At 39.3% G+C, this 23,076-nt stretch overlaps 2 protein-coding genes across 2 annotated transcripts in view; both read left to right on the top strand.

Moving 5' to 3' along the window:
- Positions 1 to 13,309, top strand: part of LOC107583677 (gamma-aminobutyric acid receptor subunit rho-2-like) — a 16,086-nt gene extending 2,777 nt beyond the window's left edge. Inside the window, exons 2-7 of the mRNA XM_016269960.1 lie at positions 6,669 to 6,892; positions 8,515 to 8,597; positions 8,694 to 8,834; positions 9,563 to 9,715; positions 9,820 to 10,031; positions 12,822 to 13,309. Coding sequence (XP_016125446.1) covers positions 6,669 to 6,892; positions 8,515 to 8,597; positions 8,694 to 8,834; positions 9,563 to 9,715; positions 9,820 to 10,031; positions 12,822 to 13,133 — 1,125 coding nt within the window. The 3' untranslated portion in view covers positions 13,134 to 13,309. The remainder of the gene's footprint in view (positions 1 to 6,668; positions 6,893 to 8,514; positions 8,598 to 8,693; positions 8,835 to 9,562; positions 9,716 to 9,819; positions 10,032 to 12,821) is intronic.
- A 1,239-nt stretch (positions 13,310 to 14,548) lies between these two features.
- LOC107583620 (nesprin-3-like) overlaps positions 14,549 to 23,076 on the top strand; it is a 43,851-nt gene continuing 35,323 nt past the window's right edge. The window contains exons 1-8 of the mRNA XM_016269906.1: positions 14,549 to 14,669; positions 16,746 to 16,904; positions 17,051 to 17,223; positions 17,451 to 17,760; positions 18,697 to 18,852; positions 20,044 to 20,388; positions 21,479 to 21,615; positions 22,011 to 22,185. Coding sequence (XP_016125392.1) covers positions 16,761 to 16,904; positions 17,051 to 17,223; positions 17,451 to 17,760; positions 18,697 to 18,852; positions 20,044 to 20,388; positions 21,479 to 21,615; positions 22,011 to 22,185 — 1,440 coding nt within the window. The 5' untranslated portion in view covers positions 14,549 to 14,669; positions 16,746 to 16,760. The remainder of the gene's footprint in view (positions 14,670 to 16,745; positions 16,905 to 17,050; positions 17,224 to 17,450; positions 17,761 to 18,696; positions 18,853 to 20,043; positions 20,389 to 21,478; positions 21,616 to 22,010; positions 22,186 to 23,076) is intronic.

A 23,076-nucleotide genomic window follows, 5' to 3' on the forward strand; every position in this document is an offset into this window, starting at 1 on the left:
TGAAAATGTTAGGATTTTTGGCATTGTGACATTATTTTCACTACAATTTAATACATTTCGGAATCAAATTTTCGGATACATCCAGATATCTTTAGAAATGTTTTGATTAAATTTAAATATTAAAAAAATGATTTTTATGTTATTTAAATACAATAATAACAAAGCCAGTAAAACACTACCATGATGTAAAATATTTTGCAATTTAAATCAATTATCATTTATTTATTTATTCATTACTTTCATTCATTAATAATTAGAATTTTGGGATTTATAGTTATGAAAATCTACTATGCAAAAATAGAAAAAAGTCCTAAAAATAGGTTTCATTTTCTATGCAAAGGATAATTTATGTAAGAAAAATAATAAGAAAATAAGATTTATAATAAGAAAAATAAGAAAAAAATATTTATTATAATAAAATATTCTTATAGTATATATAATTTCTTTCTTTTGATTTTGATAAAAAATGACTTTGACATGTTCTACGCAAGTTTTGTAAGATTCACTCTCAATTTCATAATTCTATAGCTTTTAAATTTTGCCCATTTATTACTGGCTTTTTTGCAGTTACTGAGTCCCACAAGTGTATTCCTAAAAAAAGAGCTGCTGCATCTGATGGCAAAAACTTTGATCATGGATCTTCTTTTTACTTTTGTTTTAACAGAATATGACACCCATTCTGCCATTCCATTCTCATGTTTTGGGTTTCCCTCTTGGTAGAAGTCTTTGTGCGATGCAACAAAGAAACTGTGTGGTGCTTTTATTGACCATATATAATTGCTGTCCATTTGAAATGTTTATGGTTATATAAGCCAAAGAAAGAACAGAGAAGGGATGATCTGCTTGAGCGATGTAGAGAGGCATCATATGGAGGATTGAGAGTTACATCGACTTTCTATTTAAAACAAACTGCAAAGAAAAGACTTGTAAGGAATTGATGTAAGATGTGAAATTGGCCTTGTACTTGCTGCAGCAATAAAACAGTTGCCACTCCCAAAACTTTGGTGTGTGTACATTGCCAGTATTGCCACATAACCTTTGAAGAACATGTCTAGCTCATTTCACCCTGAAATCAAAAGAAAGACACTATATTTTGCTTAGGAAATAAAGTCTACATAATGTTTTTATCATTGGGCATTATTTTCATGACAATTGATCATATCCCCTCCTCTCAATTCTCATTACTGTAATGCAAAGAAAATCCAATTCTAATCACTATAATGAAAAAAGCAATGTTGTATATTATTTATGTCATCATTTATGTTGTTGCAAACACAAAGAGTTCCTTCCTTGGATAACAAAAGCTTTCAAGCTTCAAAAGGATACCAAAGTCCCATAAAAGTGGTTCCTATGACTTGTGCGCTATGTTCTTCTGTCTTCAGAGGCCTTAAGATTTGGGATATTCCACACAAGTCATATGAGCATCTCGGTTATGTATGTAACCCTCATTCACTGATGGAGGGAACGGAGACATTATGTCGTGACGACATAGGGGGTTTACTTTTAGAGAAAACGCCAATGAATTTTGGATAGTGGATTTTGCATACCTGAGCCACTCCCTGTGCATACGGGTTTAAATAGGTGACAGGTGCATCCACTCATCAGGTTTTACACTGAGGAGCCGAGAACGTGTCCCTGGCAAACAGCGATGGTTCAAGGTTGTGGCATGGAGACATAACGTCTCCGTTCCCTCCATCAGAGAACGAGGATTACGTACGTAACAGAGACGTTTCCTATCTGTCGGTCACTACGAGTTATGTCGTGACGACATAGGGGGTCCATGAAAAGCACCACAACCTGAACCCCGTCACAACCCTATAGCGCTGCAAATGTTGTCAAACAAATGCTACGCAAAGGTCGTAACCTTACCAACGCCCCATCGCAAATTCGCTGACCTTGGTGCCCGCAGGGACCAAAAGGTGAGTACATCGCTGCTGGAGATAGCCAAGCCGCTGTTCCTATGACAGAATATTTTTTCTTAAGAGAAGGGATTTCGACCTTCATGAAAGGTGCGTCATGGCTTTCCTGTTTGTTGTTTACAGCTTTGGCAGTAACGAAGGGGAAGCGAGCCTTCCGGAGAAGGGTGCTACGGAGACCACATCCTGCCCATAGGGAGGTATCATGTGGAGACACTAATATGGACTGACCCAGGCCTGGGGCAGTACTACATATGGAATGGGTCTCTGAGGCAGGTCCTACCTAGGAGTAGGGAGGAACGGCTGCCAGCAGAGACTGACAGAGGGGTCTGTCAAAGGGAAGACACGGGTTCACCAAGAGGGAAACCTTACCATGGAGAAATACACATATGGGATCGCCCACAGGGAATCAAGCAATATGGACACCTAGCCCAGTAAAGAGGCTGACCGGAAACCCAGGCAAGCTAACACTGATACTGGGCCTGGCGTCAGACTGCTGGAGGATACTCAACCAGGGTTTGTCATCTGGGGAACTTACTGGAGGAGGAAAAGCGCTCGCATCCCCTGGTGAGGGGGAATGGCGCAGCAAGCGTGACACTGGCTGGCTCTTCCCGCCACTTACCGGTTACTCAATAGATGGGAAGAAACCGGCTCAACACGGAGACTGTAAAAGGTGTTCGGTGTCGCCCAGCCCGCAGCTCTACAAATGTCTGCCAGAGAGGTGCCGTGTGCCAGCGCATAGGAGGAGGCAACACTCTGTGTGGAGTGAGCCCTCACCCCCAGGGGGCACAGCTCGCTTTGGGATTGGTACGCCAAGGCGATGGCATCCACTAGTCAGTGGGCCGACCTCTGCTTGGAGACAGCCTTCCCTTTTTGCTGACCTTCATAGCAGACAAAGAGCTGCTCAGAGCTTCTGAAGCTCTGAGTGCAGTCCATGTATATGCACAACGCACTTACGGGACACAGCAATGCCAAGGCTGGATCTGCCTCCTCTGAAGGCAGTGCTTGCAGGTTCACCACCTGAAGGTGTGGTGGGAACCTTGGGCACGTATCCAGGCCGGGGTCTCAGGACAACATGAGACTCTTCGCTCACTGAAAATGCTTGGGGGTCCCTGACCCTCTTGATGGAAGTGATCGCGGTCAGGAGCATTTCTTAGCAGACAGGAACTTAAGCTCAACTGAGTCCAGCGGCTCAAAGGGATCCCTCTGAAGGCCAGCCAGGACAGTAGAGAGATCCCAGGAGTGCACCAGGGGTGGCCTAGGAGGATTTAACCTTCTGGCACCCCTCAGGAACCTGACGATGAGATTGTGCTTTCCCAGGGCCCAGCTGTCCACTGCATCGTGATGTGCTGCGATAGCAGCCCCATACACTTTCAAGGTGGAGGGTGACGGCCTACGCTCCAAACTTTCTGCAGGAAAGAAAGCACTACTCCAATCGTACATCTTCGGGGGTCTTCTCGGCGAGAAGAACACCAGTTCACGAACAGACTCTACTTCAGAGCATAGGCTTGCCTTGTCGAGGGAGCTCTAGCCTGAGTGATCGTGTTTACCACCGCCGCGTCCCGTCCAGGAGCCACACGTGGCGGTCCCAGGGATCTGGACACGGGTACCATATGGTGCCGAGCCCCTGAGAAAAGAGGTCCTTCCTCAGAGGGATGCGCCAGGTAGGGGCTGTCGCGAGGACCATGAGTTCCGAAAACCAGGTGGGCCAGTACCGGGAGTAATACAGTTGGCAATGGGTACGACGAGTAATACAGCTGGCAATGGGAGGACTCGCGGGAAGCAAACAGGTCGATCTGGGCTTCCCTGCATCTGAATCCAGAGGAGGAGATGACGGGCGAGCTGTGACATGCGACATGAACGTAGACCTCCCTGCCAGTTGATGTACGACACGGCCGCAGTGTTGTCCGTGTGAACCAACACGTGCTTGTCCTGTAGCAGTGGCCAGAACTGCTGTAAGGCGAGATGCACTGCCAACAGCTCTAGGAAGTTTATGTGCCAAAGCAGTCGAGGCCCCATCCAGAGCCCCGAGGCTGCCTGCCCGTTGCATGTAGTACCTCAGGCTGTACTGGAGGCATCCGTCGTGACAACGACATGCTGGGACACTTGTTCTAAGGGCACTTCGGCCCATAGAAAGGCAAGGTCTGTCCAGGGGCTGAATGAGCGACGACACGTCAGCGTGATGGTCACGTGAAGTGAACCACAACGCCATGCCCATCTCAGGACTCGGGAGTGTAACCAGTGTTGAAGTGGTCTCATATGAAGCAATCCAACCGGCATGACTGTGGCTGCGGATGCCATATGCCCCAGAAGCCTCTGAAAGTGTTTCAGAGATACCACTTTCCTGCCTCTGAAGGAACTCAGGCAGTTCAGCACTGACTGGGCACGCTCGCTGGTGAGCCACGCCGTCATACTCGAGAAAAGAGATTCTCTGCACGGGGAGAGTTTGCTCTTTTTCCAGTTGACCCGAAGCCCCAACTGGCTGAGGTGCTGGAGCACCAGGTCCCTGTGATTGCACAACTGCTCTCGTGACCGGGCGATGATGAGCCAGTCGTCGAGGTAGTTGAGGAACCTGATGTCCACTTCCCATAACGGGGCAAGGGTGCCCTCCACGACCTTCGTAAAGACACAGTGGGACATGGTGAGATACTGCCATGCCCGACCCTCGAACACAAACCGTAGAAACGGCCTGTGTCAAGAAAGAATCAAGACATGAAAGTAACCATCCTTCAGGTCGTCCGCCGCAAACCAATCCTGGGGCTGGATGTATCTGATGATGCGCTTCTGCATCAACATCTTGAACGGAAGCTTGTGAAGGGCCCGATTCAGGACTTGCAGATCCAGGATCCAGGACCGCCTTTCTTGAGCACATTGAGAGCGGCCGTCAGCTTACAGGCTTTGGACGGGAGACGCAGACGATTGTCTACGTACCCCCTAGCCGCCCCGCTATCAAGGGTAGTGAGGAGGGAGACGAGCGGCTTCTGCCTGTAAAAAGGGCCGTCCACGACTTCATCAGCTCCTCATGTACCTCCGGGAAAAAAGGCACCGGCGCCCGGCGTGGTTGTGAGCCGCACCCCGCTCCAAGAAACCAATCATCCAGCCGCTAGATGGCGGGACTGGGAGGCGTCCACACCTCCATCCCGATACTCGTGGCTGCCCGTGAAAGCACGGCCATCAACACCCGAGAGGGGTAGCCCCGCAATCTTCATCCTCGGGGGATGATAGCCCATCCCCTGCGATCGACATCCGATCCTCCAGCGGTGCACCGAATGAAATGCTGGGACCGTCACAAGCCAGGCCAGCGAAATCACTAGGGAGCTGCATGGGACATTCGCTGCGGGAGGAGTGAGAGGTCCGCGGGGACGTGCCCGGCAGAGAAGCTCTCACTGTGACGGGGAAACCGGGATGGGTAGAGACAGAGGGTGCCGCTCCGTTCCCCGTGAGGAGAGAGAGGCGAGATCGCAGCGAAGCCATGCTCATACGCTAGCAATGAATGCATGGGTCATCCACGAATGCAGCTTCAGCATGTTGGGTGCCCAGACACTGAAGACAACGCTCGTGGCCGTCAACAGAGGGCAGGTAACGACCGCAACCAAGAGAACACGGATGGAACAGCATCTTTAAAAAGACGCGAGCCGTTCGTGATGAGAAACTGCTCTTTTAGTTGAAGCACCCAGGGGAATCACTGAATCAACAGTGACACCGCTGTTTGTGCCGTCACGCCAACCAGGAACAGCTTCTTTCTTCCAGTCAGAACGAAAAGGCTTTGTGGAGAAGAAATCATTCACCCACTCGGCTCCGAAGCAAAAATCTGAATGAGTGGATGCACCTGTCGCCTATTTATACCCGTATGCATGAGTGGCTCAGGTATGCAAAATCCACTAGCCAAAATTCATTGGCGTTTTCTCTGAAAGTCAGAGCTGATTGGGGCTCTCAAGTAAACCCCCTTTGTCGTCATGACATAACTGGTAGTGACCGACAGATAGGGAGCCACTTTTATGATTCAAAAATGGCACAGAAGTTCTAGTCCTCGTTTATGTTTATTTTGCATCAAGATAATGTCCTAATCACACAAAATCTTAATGCTCATAAAACGGCTTTATCTTATTAATGTCAAATATAATTTATATTGTTTTTCTATGATTTTGGGGTCAAATGTGTCAAGTTCCCACGAGATTAACCCAAATATACACACAACTGTTCAAAAGTTTGGGATTGGTCTTTTTTTTTTTTCGAAAGAAGTTTTTCATCAAGGCTGTATTTATTTGATAAAAATACAGTAAAAACTGTTATTTAGTGAAATTTTAAATACCTGTTTTCTATTTAATTTTTAAAATGTCTGAATTTTCAGCAGCCATTACTTCAGTCTTCAGTATCACATGATCTTTCTGAAATGATTTTAATATGCTGATTTGGTGCTCAGGAAACATTTATTATAATCAATGTTGAAAACAGTTTTGATGCTTAATATTTTTGTTGAAACTGTGTTTTTTTTTCAGGATTCTTTGATCAAGATCTTTTGATTTGAAATAGAAATGTTTGTAACATTATAAATGTCTTCACTGTCAGTGTTCATCAATTTAATGCATCCTTGCTGAATAAAAGTATTAATTTTTTTTTGAAAAAAAAAAAAACATCCCAAACTTTTAAACCGTTCAGAAAACAAGAATGGTAGAGCCTCCTCTAAAAATCATTATGCTTTAACTATAAACTGTGAAAACTCTCGCATTTCCTTTTTCTTCATCTGTGCAGGACTTTACTATGACATTATACCTGAGACACTACTGGAAGGATGAGCGCTTGTCTTTCACCAGCACCACAAATAAAAGCATGACTTTCGACGGGCGCTTGGTGAAGAAGATCTGGGTTCCTGACGTCTTCTTCGTCCACTCTAAAAGATCTTTTATTCATGACACCACCACAGAAAATATCATGCTGAGAGTGTTCCCTGATGGTCACGTTCTTTACAGCCTGAGGTAAAAAAGCAGATTATCTACACCGGCATTTCTGACTTTTAAGTGAGCCATTATAATTCCAATTATTTGTAAGTTATGTACATATGTATAGAGTTTAAATGTATTTATGTAAATGTACTTATACATATTTATTCTAATTCCTGTTTATTTTGTAAACTGTTAGAAAAAGTTAATATTTTTGCAGTTGTTCAGCAGTTACTACATTTCACCTTCAAGCAACTTAACTACTGCATGTGGTTTCATTTAAATATGGTTTGAAAACAAAAGCACGTCGGTGGGCTTAAGCATTTGCATATTGCTGCGGTGTTAAAATTAGAACGATGCTTCTGGCCTGTGATGTTTTTGCTGTGTCTTTTGTGCTGTGAATGAAAAATTAGGCCAAGCTACCTGCGTGCAGGCTATAATCAAGGGCTAGCGCTGAGTTCAAAGTCAAATTTCAGACACTGTTCTGGCTCCAGGGAAAGTGTCATTATTGATGGGACTGGCCCAGATTATTTCCGTTTTCCGACAAATGATGGACACCACTGTAGAGAACAGAGGAGAGAAATACGGAGAGAAAAGTGAGACGGTCTTAGTGTCAGTTCAGTAAATGGCGCTAGTGTGCCATTCTTGACTAGCATTACTAAGCACATTTACATTGCATTTACATTTTTATTCTTAGCAGGAGCTTTCTTACCAAAGCTACTGTCATTCCAAGCCCATATGATCTTCTCTTTTTTGTGGAACATAAAAGGAGATGTTTAGTAGAACGTCCAAGCTGCTCTTTTACGTCCATAATATTGGACACAGAACTACCATCAAAAACACTGAAACTCAAAACCCCCAAAATAAAAGTTTGGTGTAATTTAAAAAAATTATGAAGAAACATATTACTATTGTGTGCTAAAATGTACTTCTTTAAAATAATACTAATACTGATTAGTACTGAGAAATGTCATACAGCCAACATATTTTTTTCCATGTTTTAATTTATACAGTTCTGTTGTGCAGCATCTTAGTTGACTTAGTTTTATTGTAAATTAATTAATAATTTTATTTTCATTTGATTACATTTTAAAAGATTGATTACTTTGTTAAAGTCTTCATTTTATTAGCCACCATTTTTGATGATAAATTTGTCTTAAATCATAAAAAACAGTGCCCAGAAGAATGGAAAACACGGAATTTAGCCGTTAAAAAAAATCTTTCCATGGAGACCTAAATTAAAAGGCATCTTACTCTGTGAAGTTTGTGAACAAACAATTTGTTTACATTCATTCTTAAGGTTTAACAAACATATGGAAAGCGTTTCTTTCGCTATTAACGGTAAATTAATATTTATGATAAATATCAATGTATGATATGAAAAAAATATTGTGATAATTTTTGGACATGTTGCCCAGCCCTACAAGTAAGTCATACAAGTTTGGACATGAAGGTGAGGAAATGATGACAGAATTTTCATTTTTGGGTAAACTGATCAATTACCAATTTCATTTGAAACCGCATATGAAAATTCCATGGATTTTTGGGTTCGAAAAGTGAATAAAGCAGGTGTCTGTGTGGAATATGATGAAATATAATGATCTAAGACGGTGGGCTTCTGTATTTTCATCCGTGTTATACATGGTTCTTGTGCCCAGGGTCACCGTTACAGCAGCCTGCAACATGGACTTCAGCCGTTTCCCGCTGGATTCACAGTCCTGCTCTTTGGAGTTGGAGAGCTGTGAGCGAATCATTAATTTGTGTTATTTTTAGTGCGGCACATGCTCAATTCACTCTGCCAAGCTAGTTTTTCCTGAAATGGATCCTTCTTTTCTAGACGCCTACACGGATGAGGATCTGATGCTGTACTGGAAAAGTGGAGATGAGTCTTTGAGTATAGATGACAAAATCTCTCTCTCTCAGTTCCTCATACAGAAGTTTCACACCACCTCTCGACTGGCTTTCTACAGCAGCACAGGTATTGGGGGATTATTTGTCAAGTTGATTTATTTCAAGTAGTGTGGCCCCAAGACAGATTTGGACACTTAAGTCACACTTAAAAGTGTATGAATGGTATTACATTAAATATCAAAGCAAGTGGCATCTGACTGCAAGCATATGATGCTTTCCTCAGAACTAACTTTAATTCTCTGAGCTGGTTTTTCAGTGACATTTAATCAACTGGTGCCACTGGTTTATCAGATTGTGTTCAACAACCACAATGTGTCCTAATTTTGGATTTTTATTTAAAATTTACAGTCTAGCAAATGTATTTTTTAAATATTTAGCTTGTGCTGTCTTGTTTTAAAATATACTACTGTTCAAAAGTTTAGGGCCAGTAAGACTTTTGAACTGTAATGTAATGTAGTAATTTCTATTTAAAATTTAATCAAAGAATCCTGAATAAAAATGTATCATGGTTTCCACAAAAATATCATATTATAATATAATATAAAATCAGCATATTAGGGTGATTTCTGCAGGATCACGTGACATTGAAGACTACAATGATGCTGATCATTCAGCTTTGCCATCACATGAATAAATTACATTTGAAAATATATTAAAACAGAAAACAATTATTTTAAATTGTGAAAAATTTTAATAATATTTCACTATGCATAGTACAATATTTCAAGTGTAGCTAAAGTGTTCACTAGGTTAATATGTGACTCCATCTGTATTTTTATCTCTTTCTCTCTTTAGGGTGGTACAACCGCCTGTATATAAACTTTACGCTTCGCCGCCACATTTTCTTCTTCCTGCTGCAGACTTATTTCCCTGCCACACTTATGGTTATGTTGTCATGGGTATCGTTCTGGATTGATCGCAGGGCTGTTCCAGCCAGAGTTTCATTAGGTAAGATTATCGCAAATCAACATTTTTGCCTCAGGCGTCAATGTTGCTTCCTATGTTAAGTTACGCACCTGCAGATTTTAACAGGATGTGCTGATTTTATCAAGGTATCACCACGGTGCTCACCATGTCCACCATCATCACTGGGCTGAACGCCTCCATGCCCAGAGTCTCCTACATCAAAGCTGTGGACATTTACCTGTGGGTCAGTTTTGTGTTTGTGTTCCTGTCCGTCTTGGAGTATGCAGCAGTCAACTATCTGACCACGGTCCAGGAGAGGAGAGAGCGTAAGCTCAGAGATCGAGCAGTTAGAGAGCAGGTAAAAAAAATAGAATTGGTTAAAGAAACAGTACACACCCAAATGAAAGTGTATGTTTTTTTTCAAGACCTCATGACATGAAATGGAGGGTTTTGTTGCTCTAACTAGTCCATATTTATTAGCTTTGATGGTAATCTGAATGCTAACATACAACTTAAAATAAGCTGGAAAATGTGATTAAAATCAATAGTCTTTCTATTCTAGAAAACTGTTCCAAAATATTGATGAAAATATAAACATTTCAATGTAAAGTATGTTTTACTGTTGTCACATGACCTCATCATAATGCATATTTAATTTGGTTAGTTCTGTCATATCAGATCTCGGAAATAAATGTTAATTTGCTAAATTTATTAAAGTATGTATGTGTTTAAAAAAGTCTTCAGTTTTAGCAGTCCAATCAAATAATGAGTAAGGAAAGAGATTTTTAAGAACTGTTGAAAATCACAGCTGATATGACTACTAAACTGGAAATGTAAAGTTGAACGTATTTTTATACTCGTTTTACATTATGCAGTGTTTTCCAACTGTAAATCACTACTTTGTCATGACGTCATGACATTTTCTGTGTGACCTCATGATGTAAATGTAAATAAAAATAGAATAATTTTAATCCCATCTTGCATATAAATAACTTGTAATTTCAATCAAATATTCAATCATAACACAAAATATTGTGTGGATATTTTGTCCGACTCATCCATTAATAGAAAGTTATGTCCACCACATTGCACTGTGGGATATTGTACTTCACACAGTGTACACGTTTTAAATTTATGTCTGTGCATACAGAAATTTTGCCTACAATGAACTGTATACAATATACATACTTAATATTATAAACTACTCATGTTAAAAGGCTATTGGCATTTTTTTTTCATATTAAAAAGCCATTGGCATGCCTTCTACTGTATATAGAGTGCAACAGTGCCCGCCAACTTTATCACTGGCCTTGGTTCATTTAAGTATTTTTCCATTTAATTTTTTCCCCATATGAATTTTCAGAGGTCTTTGTTTAGGAGTTATATGAAATGAACCAAGCCATCCAGCTAGGATGTGAATTATTAAATAAGTTTCAATAATGTAAGCTGTTGGCTTCAACAGAATCATATTTCTATCGATTAGCAACCTCGTAGCTCACAGTTTATAAATTATTATTAAAAATCAGGGCCCGTATTCACAAAAGATTTTAACTTGACACTAAGAGTGCTCCTAAATAGCAGTAAAAGTTTTTTAGCAAAGAGTTTACTCTTAAAACCTATTCACAAAGCTGCTGAGACAACCTTTTTCTAAGGAATAGAGAGAAGTCTTAAAGTCGAAAGCCGAAAGTTGCTGCTGACTGTATTTCAGGCGACTGGTTGTTAACGTAACCGATGATATTCAGAGAGTTAAATGACTTGGCACAAGCTGATTGGTTCATCCTGCATATGCAGCCAATGAGCTTACTGCCTTGCATTTATATGGCTGGCTAGCATTCACTAGAGATTCCTGCACCGTGTCTTCAGAGTTTCTCTGAAACCCTCCACCTTCCCCAGCTCCACCTGTATAGATCTGCTATGGGTTATTTTATATGCTATTTGTGCAGCAGCAGTATGTCTTAAATACTCACGGCACCGTATCGCCGTATGCATTGGCAGTAGCAAGTTCCTGTACTTGCTTGCAGCAGCAGCAATAATCTACAATTACAGCAATAACCAACATCAGCAGCAATTCAGCAGCAGCGTAGTAGATCTATTCCGCCAAGACCAAATACATTAACATTGTCATATCCATCACCATGCTAAAATCTTCCGAGAGTTGTCATGATTGAAGTATAGTACATTTTGATTTCATGCGGACTTTAAGCTAAGAGTAAGGGCGGAGTTGACCTGGTTGCTATGGATGATGTCAGCATGCTTACTTGCTATGCACACAGTGATTGGCTGATAGGGGAGGGGTCTCTATCAGAGATTTATTCATAGAAATATTGTAGAGTGCAATATTATGTTGCCATATTCAAATAAAATGCAGGTGAATTGTCACTAATTAAACAAGTATATGTTCAGCTAATTGTCAGCCTCTTACATGTATGCTTCTCATAAATATAAACAGCTTTTTAATTAACAGAGTAGAATACTCATGGCTGATAGTAAGACATGCAAACGTAAAAGAAAACCAAACTGGACACAAGAACAGCTGTTACTTCTTGCCCAGCTGGTTAATGAAAACAAGGATATAATCAAAGGATAATTTGGAGTTGGGATAACCTCCAAAACCAAAGGTGATACCTTTTTAAAAACTCAAATATTTCCAAAAATGTTTGCGTTCCGAGGCAGATTTTAGGATTGTTTGTGGCTTGGTCTTAGTGACTTAGGAGTCCTCTTCACTACTCCTAAAGTTTCACAGATTTAGGAACTAGTTTTAGTGCTAAAACGCTTTGTGAAATACTCTTAGAGCAAAATTTAGGAGTTCTACATTTAGGACTGACACGCCCATTGCTTTTAAGATTTTCTTCTAAATTGGCGAGTTATGAGCTACTTTTAGCCTTCAGATGCTTTGTGAATACGGGCCCAGTTCTGTGGAGAAAAAGAATAGAATTTCGACCCCACATTTTAGCAGGAATTACATCAACACAGGAAAGAAAAATTGTGTCGTAACACATTCCCTCTCTCATCACACTACTAATGGTTGAGTAATGTTGATAAGATCGTCAGCCATCAGCTAATATACGCCAACTGATAATTTGCCCTTGTTAATGATCTCTCTCTTTGTTCTCTGATCTCCCTGATCGCCCAACTCAACCGGTTGCAGTCATTGCCCTGCGCCTGTGGTATGTCCCACACCAGGACCATGATGTTGGATGGGACCTACAGCGAGGCTGACACCAACAGCTTGGCTGGCTACACAGAAGCTCCCATGGTTCCTGAGGAAGTGGTGCCAGAGAAACAGGAGCACATGGTGGTTCACCTGTCAATGAGCAGCGAATCTACCAACACTAAGAAAAAGGGCATCCGCGGCTTACGCATCATGCAGAACACGCATGCCATTGATAAATACTCCCGCATGATCTTCCCGGGAGCCTATGTTATTTTCAACCTTATTTACTGGTCGGTGTACTGCTGATCGTTCTCCAGCTACATCCATCTTTTACTCTTTTTTTTTTTTTTGGGACTTATGGAGGTTTTATACAACCATCCTTGATATTTTGATGCACCTCAAACATTGGCTCATGTGATACCAAACTGCAGTTACCTTTGTCACTTTTCATAGGCAAAAAGACTGGCGAAATGCAAAGTGAAGGCGGGTTAGAAAGCGCTTCATCTTGAAATTGCCTTGCTTACAACATCGAACACTGAAGGTGATGGTTCATTTTGGCGGGATGATGTTATTGCACATACAGGCATCACATTCAAAATTAAAAATGTATATAGACCTACAAATATGTTGTATTCTTCAAATGCAGTACAGATGCATGCAAGTGAAGGTTATTGTTAGTTATTTTTCATTACATTATCACTCTAAATGGCCATCCTAAGATAATAATGAATAGATTATATTAAAATATTAAAGTGAAGAAAATCAGAACTATAGCCTACCTTTTAAAAAAGCATTAGGCTACTACTGTTTCCAGACAGAAGGACATTTTTATTTATTTATTTAGCATCTCTTTTAGCTTTCACAGCTGAGTCACTAGTCAGCACCATGGGATATTTATGAAAGCATATACAAATCAGTCAATAATAAAGTCATCCTGACTGTCCATTCAATAAAGTCAAATAGACTCTTAGAGATTTTTATTAATAATTTTAAGCAGTTGAGCTGTGCAGTTGTGACTTCAGTTTGTAGGCCAATCTGGAAAGCTAATTCACTGTGTTCCCTCATGAAGAGACTTTCACGTCTTGTTCTAGCAATGTTGTCTACAAACCTTTTTTTTATTCATAAATTAAAATGGCTATTCTAATGTGAAATTCCTGAGGGAGTCCATGGCTCAGAAATGCTCATTTTCTTCCCAAGTTGTTTGGGATTTATAGATCATTTACCTCATTTTCAATAGGTTAATAAAAAACAAAAAAAGCTATTTATTCATGTGATATTTACAATATGGTTATTTTATCAGCACTAAGACATTCTTTTTAATAGTGGTGAGTTCAATGGGCTTGAAACCATCATTCATTAATTGAGCTAATGCTAGATATGTCATATTTATAATAAATATTTGATTCGTTTTTGTGTCTGAGTAATATGCTGGGAAAAACCCATTAGGTGTGCTAAACTCCCTTTTAAAAAGCTAATTAAAAATAATTCCTTGATACTCAGACTTTTATGCCATTTTTCTCTCAGTACTGAGGGAGGTTTATTGGTGAGGGATGTTATTTAGGTATTAATGCATTCGTTTTTATTACATTTATTTTGATTAATTATTAAAAAAAATTTCGCCCGCCATAACGGTTAGTAAAGCCCGCTCTATTTTTGAATGGTCACGTGCGCTTATCAGTTACTCGGCGGATGTGCTGCTTCTGCCTGATCTCCTCCTCGACCGGCCCAAGCAACTGACAGGCCTGCATTGACTTCCTGGCGAATTACTGCAACTTTGTAGCTTGAGGAGCAACTTAAGGTAATTTCTTATCAAAAATACTCGCATCAGATGCACATATATCCGTAAGTACGACCACTTTATCGGTTGTTTGAGATCTGTACACACAGTCATTTCTGTGTGGCTGCATTGCTGTTCTGTTACTTTCTGAACACAAAGTTTACAGCTTATAAAGTGTAACACGGTGGGATTTAATGCACTTAACTGTGTCCGCATGCTTCATTCGAGGCAGTAATCCTCTATATTTTGTTGTTACACTAAATTATATGTGTCTTTAAGGTTGCATTTATGTGGTAACGTATACAGATTCAGCCAGAGAACAGACCTTCAACTGCTCCATGTATGCAAATCAGCGTATAATCGTGTAAAGGAGAGCGGGGGGTTGTTTTGGTTGTGACTTGATATGATTATCTGTGTTTATAACAGCGTTAAACTGGACAGATATGAGATATAGGTGGATATGATTTCATTTGAGAAGCATTTGTTTCTTGTAATCTAATGTAACATGCAATTTAAGCTATGTATTTTCTTTGGACTGTAATGTTCAGTGTCCCTTTATCATCCCTTTATTTAATCATATGTAATCTGTATTCAGAGTGAGTGTGTGTGTGTGTGTGTGTGTGTGTGTGTGTGTGTGGACCTACTGCATACATTTCAAGGCCAAACCAATGGCAGTAGGGATTACAGTGTTCTCCAGATGTATTGTTTGCATATTTTCATATGAAAAGGGTTATGGGAATGCCAGAGAAGGGAATGCTGTGGGAGATATGACTCATGCAGGAAAGTGGCTTATAATTCTTTTTAGGGCGCCCTCTGTACAGAAGAAAAAAAGGCCACATTTGGCTCTGCTTTCCATTCAATCTCTTGTTTTGAAAGAACATATGTAGCCACAAGGAATTGTGTTTCGTGCCCCCTAAAAAAAGTTATGCAGCAGCATGGCCAGTGTTCAGGGTTTGGCGGGAACATTGCACTGTAGGGTGGAGTGGTTTGGTGGTTACTAATATTGGCTGGTAACAAAAGCTGTTTGGTTCAAAGCAGCTGCCAGGGGTGATTCATGAACTGTCACCATTTGTGAGCACAGCAAGCCCGCCAAATTCACGTAATTACTACAGTTTGTTGTTACTACTATAAAAGTGTCTAGAGTTTTTATATTTATATGGGATTTCCTTCCAACACGGTACGATCCTGTCATGTTCATTCTGCTGCTTTTTCTGTTATACTTCTGTTTTGTTTAATTTTATTTTTAAATGGCAGTAATACCTTTTAGTATGTGTCTCCTTGAAATCAAACCTATGACTTGGCATTGTCTACTAGAGACGTTTTTGAGGAGTGGAAATATTAATGTATCATATACACTACCATTCAAAGGTTTGGGATAAGATTTTTTTTTTTTTTGAAAGAATAAGTCTTTTATGCTCATCAATGCTGCTTAAAAATACAGTAAAAACAGTAAATATTTTAATATATTTCAGAGTAGCTATTTTTAATATATTTATATTTCAGCTTCAGTGTCACATGATCCTTCAGAAATCAATATGCTGATTTAGTGCTTTTTAAAGTGTTGAAAACAGATGTGCTACTTAGAACAGTATTTATTTGAAACAGAAATCTTTTGTAAGATTATAAATGTCTTTGCTGTCTATTTAAAACAGTATAATAAAAGTATTAATTTCCTTTAAAATTCTTACAGACCCCAAACTTTTGAATGGTAGTATATATAAATAGGAGAAATTGTAATGCTAATCATCGCTTTTTGTTGGGGGCGTTACGGTGCTCAGAATAGCAGCTGTAGGAATGGAAAGTCCCGCCCTTTACTTCAAAGATTCAATTGCCTGTTTGTTTACTCCAGAATGTGCATTAGCTGGTTGATTAGAGCTAAAGAAACACAATTTATGATACCATTGTTATTCAAACTATATTCCAGATTTGAAATGTTATAGACATAATTTTGACCAGATTTCAGTCTGTAAATAGCTGCTCAGGGGTGTTATCAGTGAACAGACCTGCCTTTGGATTTGCCAGTTGGCCTCCAGAGACACTTTAGTGATTAAAAAGTGATTAAAACGAATGTGTGCTGTTTTGGAATTTGGAAATGAAATTCACCGCTTTTTTGGAATTTAGAAAATGTGTTTTTGCATTAGGTCAGCCCTAACCTAATGACCCAGCAAGAGCAGCATGAGTTCAGGGAAAGTTTGGCAGAAGCCCTTTCCTGGATGCAGGCCGTCCAGGAGAGGCTTAAGCAAAACGATAACACCCAAGGACCCAGATCAGCGCTGGAGGTCAGGCTCCGAGAAACAGAGGTGAGACCTTCCTTAACCTTTGGCCTATTGAGGGTGTGGTCCGATCTCGGTTTCTCATTTTAATTTCTCAAAAGCTTTTGAGACAGTTTCCCAAGAGATATACAGACTCATCAATTTAAAATGTAAAATTTCCATTTGTTGTAAAGAAAATTCATAGCTCACAGCCTGAAGGCCATGTAAAGATGGACAGGGTGTTGGTGGCTTCTGAAGCTCTGCTTCGAAATGGAGATGAAGAGATGAAGAATCAGACTCTTTCGAAACTCAAAGATATAAAAGCACTCTGGGAGGAGACGTCAACCTACATCATTCATTGTCACAGGTACAGGCTTTGTCTATAGTAGTATAGATCGTCTATAGATCGTCTATCTAGCTGTCTGTCTATAAAATAAAAACTGTAAAAGTATTTAATTTATTTTATACTATATATATATATATATATATGTATAGTATAAAATAATAAAGAGTTTCGAACAATGGAAAATGCTGTATATCCTTGCATCTGAAAATGTATTTATTAATTTGATTATTTTTGTGCTCCTCTGACAGTCGTATCGAGTGGGTGTGGCTGCACTGGAGTGAATACCTGAAGGCCTATGAGGAGTTTGAGATGTGGCTGGAGAAGATGCACAGGTCTCTGGAGCCTCTGCTTGAGATGCAGCTGGGTCTCCAAGAGAAGCTGTGGCAGGTGGATCATCTGCGGGTCCTTCACAGTGACATTCAAGCACAGGCTCAGTTTCTAGAGAGGCTTCTGGATGAGGCTGCAGGCCTGTTCAACCGCACCGAAGACCCTAGCGTAGATGAGAAGGCTCAGCTGGGTCTTCAAGATGCCTATGACCACATTCGAGACCGAGCACAGGTAAACCTTGAGTTTTCTTTTCTTATCACTGACAACCAAACAGCCTAACTGAATTTGTGTGGTGACTCATTTCAGAATATTTTCGAGTTTTGTAGGTAATGCCTTTGTTCTACATTAAAATGCTGCATTTGAAGGATTGGAAACCTTTTGAAGCTGTATTGTATTGTTAATGTTTTATAAGGTTGTTCAGCATGTTAAATTAGTTAAAACAGCCTTTTAATCTTTTAGTCTTCTAATTTTTTTACAGTCACTCTTGACGGTCATTCAAAAGATCTAGTCTCAATAAGTTATCCGTTTTCCGTTGCTGTCACTGACAGGTTGTAGCTTGTGTTACACTTTTATAGTTATTATGAAAGAATGAATTATTAGGGATATTATTAGGGGATATTAGTGAAAATTACTTTACCTTTCAAAAGTTTGGGGTCAGTAAAATTTTTTATTGTTTTTGAAAGCCGTTTGTGCATTTATTTGATAAAAAATACAGTAAAACAAAAATATTATTACAATTAAAAATAACCCTTTGCATTTTTAATACTAGACACCATTTATTTGAAATAGAAATGTTGTAACCAATTTAATGCATGCTTAGTATTAAGTATTTTTTTTTTTTTTTTTTTTTATTTCAGTAAAACAATAATATTATTACAATTAAAAATAACCCTTTGCATTTTTAATACTAGACACCATTTATTTGAAATAGAAATGTTGTAACCAATTTAATGCATGCTTAGTATTAAGTCTTTTTTTTATTTAATTTTTTTACTTTTGAGTGGTAGTGTATAATTTATTATTTAACCTATATTATTATTTAACTATTGCTGTTACCTGCAGAATTAATCAAGATCATCAAATGGGAAATAGTATTATAATGTCAGAGATATGATTTTTATGTTTGTTTGATTTATTTATTTAAAATTTTTTTTTAAATGCGTGCAGGAAAGATTAACATTGGCACAGAAAATAGCAGAGGAGCACCAGCAGTACCAACGTTGCGTTGATAAATTTCAAACCTGGCTGATGTCTAAAACAGAAGAAGTCAGCCGTTTCAGCGACATGGAGGATACGACACAAAATAGGCTGAAAGCCCTGCAGGTACAATGACCTACTTATTTGGGGGAGGGGAGGTCAGAATGGTCAACTGGGAAAATCATTCCTGTTTTGGAAGTCAAACTGTGGAGATGTCATTCCAGTTTAGCTGAGTACTTGCTAATTTGCGTCCTCGTTTTCACTTCGGGCTGCTGTAATAAAGGGTCATATGAAAAATCTGATTACTACGAATAAAACTATGAGCTGTTCACATCCTTGGACTCATTCTTTGTTTTCATAGTAACGTTAATACACTAAAAATACCTTGTTGTTGACAGGAAGGTACTTCACCACATAAATTTCTCTATTAATTCATCTAGCATTCCATATTAAAAAAGAAAAACGTCAACTATAATAAAATTTGTCAAGTTATCCTCCCTCACTGCCTCTATCCTATGCGGTTTCTTTCTTTGCCACAGTCGTGTTTAACTTGCTCACTGGGGATTAGGGAATTATCTTTTGTAAAGCTGCTTTAAAACAATATGTATTTTGAAAATTGCTATATTAATAAACTTGACCTGACTTTCACTGTTGATGCAGCTGCCATTTTGCATATATATTTATATGACAACGGTCAGAGTTAAATGTGGGACCAAAACGAAATGATTTTAAAAATGATATGACCCTGTAATTAATTTTTGTTATTATAGTTATTAATTATTTATAATAAATAACAATAATTTATATATATACTTATTAATATTTATTATTTAAATAGATCAGTATATTGCTTTAGTATGATATACTATTATAATATTTAATAATATTTTGAATAAGCTTTTATTTTTTTAATTTCATTTTTAACTTTAGCTAGTTTAAATAATTGTTATGTGTAATATGTTCTATATATAATTAATAATTGATTTTTAGTTTTAGTAAGTTTAGTACTTCAATTAGTTACCAAGTTTTTATTTTATTTCAGCTTTATTTCAATTACAATTTTTAATAGATTTAGTTTTAGCTTTAGTTAACAAATACAACACTGATTGTGTATGAAGTTTTAGTAATCATTGTGTATTCTATTTGCAGTAATTCTTAATTACTGGTCTGTGTACTGATACAGGCTGATGTCTTTGGCCATTGTATCACGTTCCACCTCTCTTAACGTTTAGAAGACCTTGTTGCAAAATATATTAAAAAGAATGTGAAATGTATTATAAATAATTCATTATTTTCTACCCATCCAACTTCTATCAGGAACTAAATGCTAGTATAGCCAAAGAAGAGCTCACTCTCCAGCACATTGAAAACCTGTCTGAAGCTGTGAAGACCAACACGTCTCCAGCAGGTGCAGAGGAGATCACAAAAGAGATGGAGGAGTTGAGGCAGGCCTGGCAGAGGTTACGCCAAGCACTGCTGGAGAATCAAGAAGAGCTCCAGAGCTCACTAGACTCTGAGAGCGAGTATTCAAACCGTTGTAAGGAGCTGTGGACGGACCTGGAGCAGCTTCGAACCTTGGTCCAGAACCTCAGCAGTGATCTGGAAAGCAGGGATGGAGAGAGAACTGAGGAAAATATGGTAGCTCAATGGAAGACGCACACGGTTAGCACTCTGTTCGTCTCTCTCACCACTCCCAAATAGTCTTCTTATGTCTTCTTGTAGGATACAGATGCAGACTCAGCATATTTTTGTGATGGCACATGATACCTACGGTGATTTAGGGAATGCCTTAGGTAAATTCCTGTGTGGGGTGAGACAGTAATTTGAGCCATAGTAAAACTAATTCTACAAGTTGTTTTTGAAAGAGTAATAGTGTGGCATACCTCCAAATTCACTATGAAGTTTTGACACTTTGTATGCTGTATTTCAGTGCAAATGACCTGAATCTTATTCACTAACTGCAGTAGACATTAGTATAGGGCTTCATTATACGCTATCCACTTTTTCTATCTAAATTCGACTTATTAGACGTTGAGATGCTTTAGTACTGTCTGTGATTTAAACATCATTAGCAAAAATGGCATCAAAGGTTGTATGTACATTTAATCCTATATTATGGCATAATATAGGCCTATGTGGTAAAAATAGCATTTTAGATAATTTTAGATATTGTTGACAATATTGCTGTTTAAAATTACTACTTTAGTACATGCCGATAGCCTAGCCGGCAAGTGCGCTGACATATAACGCCATTGGTGTTAAGGGTGTCCCAAGTTTGAATCCAGGCTTGAGGACCTATCCCGATCCCATCCTCTCTCCCACTTCGCTTCCTGTCTGCTCTCCACTGTTCTATCATAATAAAGGCAAAAATAAATCTGAATTAAAAAACAAAAAAAAAGTACGTTATGCATTTTAAATGTTTCATTATTGCATGACAATCGTGAAATGTTTTGTTCTTGTTTTCATTTAGTAAAAAAAAAAAACTTTTAAGCCATTTCAGAAAAAAATATTTACACGCGTGTGTGTGTGTGTACACTTTATTTCAGTCCATCAAAGTAACCAATTAGATCAAGTTTGCTGTAAGCAGTGGGGGAAAACCAACAAGGATGAAAATCTTTTTTAGATCAATGAAAGCTGTCTGGACCCCATGTGGAGAAATTCTGCGTTTATGCCCTGCTTGAATGCCCTGCCTTCAAACACACTATGTGTGTGTACTTAATTCATTGATTAGTTCTCTACGTCCACATTTCAGGGAGTGCGCAACAAGCTCATTGCAGAGGAGCCCAGGGTGGAACAGCTGAAATCCCGGTTGAAAGAGCTATTCCGATTCCCACAAGACTCCAAAAGCCTGTCTGATGAGATGCTAGCAGTGGTGAAAGAGTACCAGAGGTGAGCAGCAACCACACGCAAAGAGCATCTAGCAAAGGAGGAATGAGCCAAGGAGAATACTTTGATGGATATTTTATTAATCATTAGCTATTGATAATGTCGTTGGTAAACATTCTGTCATGCAGACACAATGGGAGGCTCGTCATGTAGGTTTCTGTCCTCATTGTGTTACTGTCAACGTGATGTCAAGTCACACAAGTCTAGTCAGCCGTAAACAATGTGTATCCAGCCCTAAAAGAGTGCTAATGTAAGCACTTCAAACAATTAGTGCATTACACACAGGGTTTACTGCAGTTATTTATTCAGTTGTTTGGTGGCAGCCATCTGTTGAAAGCTCTATAAGCTCACACTGTGTAGGACTACTAAGTAGAGTTGTTTTGTGTTTCCTGTGGCAGTGTGAAAGGCAGATCTTTTAGGCTGTCCTCTGAGAGTGAGATGGCTCTCCGGCAGATACTGCAGGATCCTCTGTATGGCTTCAGCCAATGGAGTCAGGTGGTTTCTCAGGTCCTGGAGGCCTCTGCCGAGGTGACGGATTTCTCCCAAATTGCTCTGCTCGTGCAGCATATAGAGGTAAATTATTCAACGTTTTTATGTTTCAAATAAATGCAAACTTTTTCAATACTGTATTTTTGATCAAATAAATGCAGCCTTGATGAGCATAAGAGACTTTTTAAAAAAATGTTTAAAAACAAACTTTTGAACAGCAGTGTACGTCTAAAACAATTTTTTAAAAATTAATTATGAATTGTACCGAAATAACCAATTTGTGATCAGACTTGTATGTGAATTAAATCATTCAGAGCAAATATTAAAGGGGTCATATGATGCTGCTAAAAAGGACATTATTTTGTGTATTTGGTGTAATGAAATGTGTTTATGCGGTTTAAAGTTCAAAAAACACATTATTTTCCACATACTGTACATTATTGTTTCTCCTCTAAGTTTTACAAAGCTCATCGGTCTGAAAAAGCGAGGTGTGCTCTGATTGGCCAGCTATCCAGTGCGTTGTGATTGGTCGAATACCTGAAGTGTGTGACGGAAATGTTACGCCCCTCACATACTGTTGATGCCATGTCCGGCCGGAGCGACGAGACATAAACATTAAAACCCATTACAAACGAGGCATTTGTTGCATCCAGTGGGGACATAATTACTGATTATAATGACTTATACTGTCTTTTTACGCGTTGTGTTGCGTTGCATTGCATCGCGCCGCGTAAACATAAAACTCTGTCTGCATTTGTGATCGGAGAAATGACAAACAACAAGTGCTACTCTACACTGCCCAAAACTCACATTTGAATCATCAGTGGCAACGAAAAACACAGCGGCCTAGCGTGAGGGGAAGCCCCGGCTTAGCGTGCTAGCGTGATAGAGTGAGTTGAGGAGGGCTGGACTTCGCTTTGTCCACGGTGAAAGTTGATGTATTCCCTCAGTGACCAGCACAGATCAGCTCTAGGC

Source organism: Sinocyclocheilus grahami, unplaced genomic scaffold (genome assembly GCF_001515645.1).
Source record: "Sinocyclocheilus grahami isolate Dianchi unplaced genomic scaffold, SAMN03320097.WGS_v1.1 scaffold54.1, whole genome shotgun sequence".
Taxonomy (NCBI): Eukaryota; Metazoa; Chordata; class Actinopteri; order Cypriniformes; family Cyprinidae; genus Sinocyclocheilus; species Sinocyclocheilus grahami.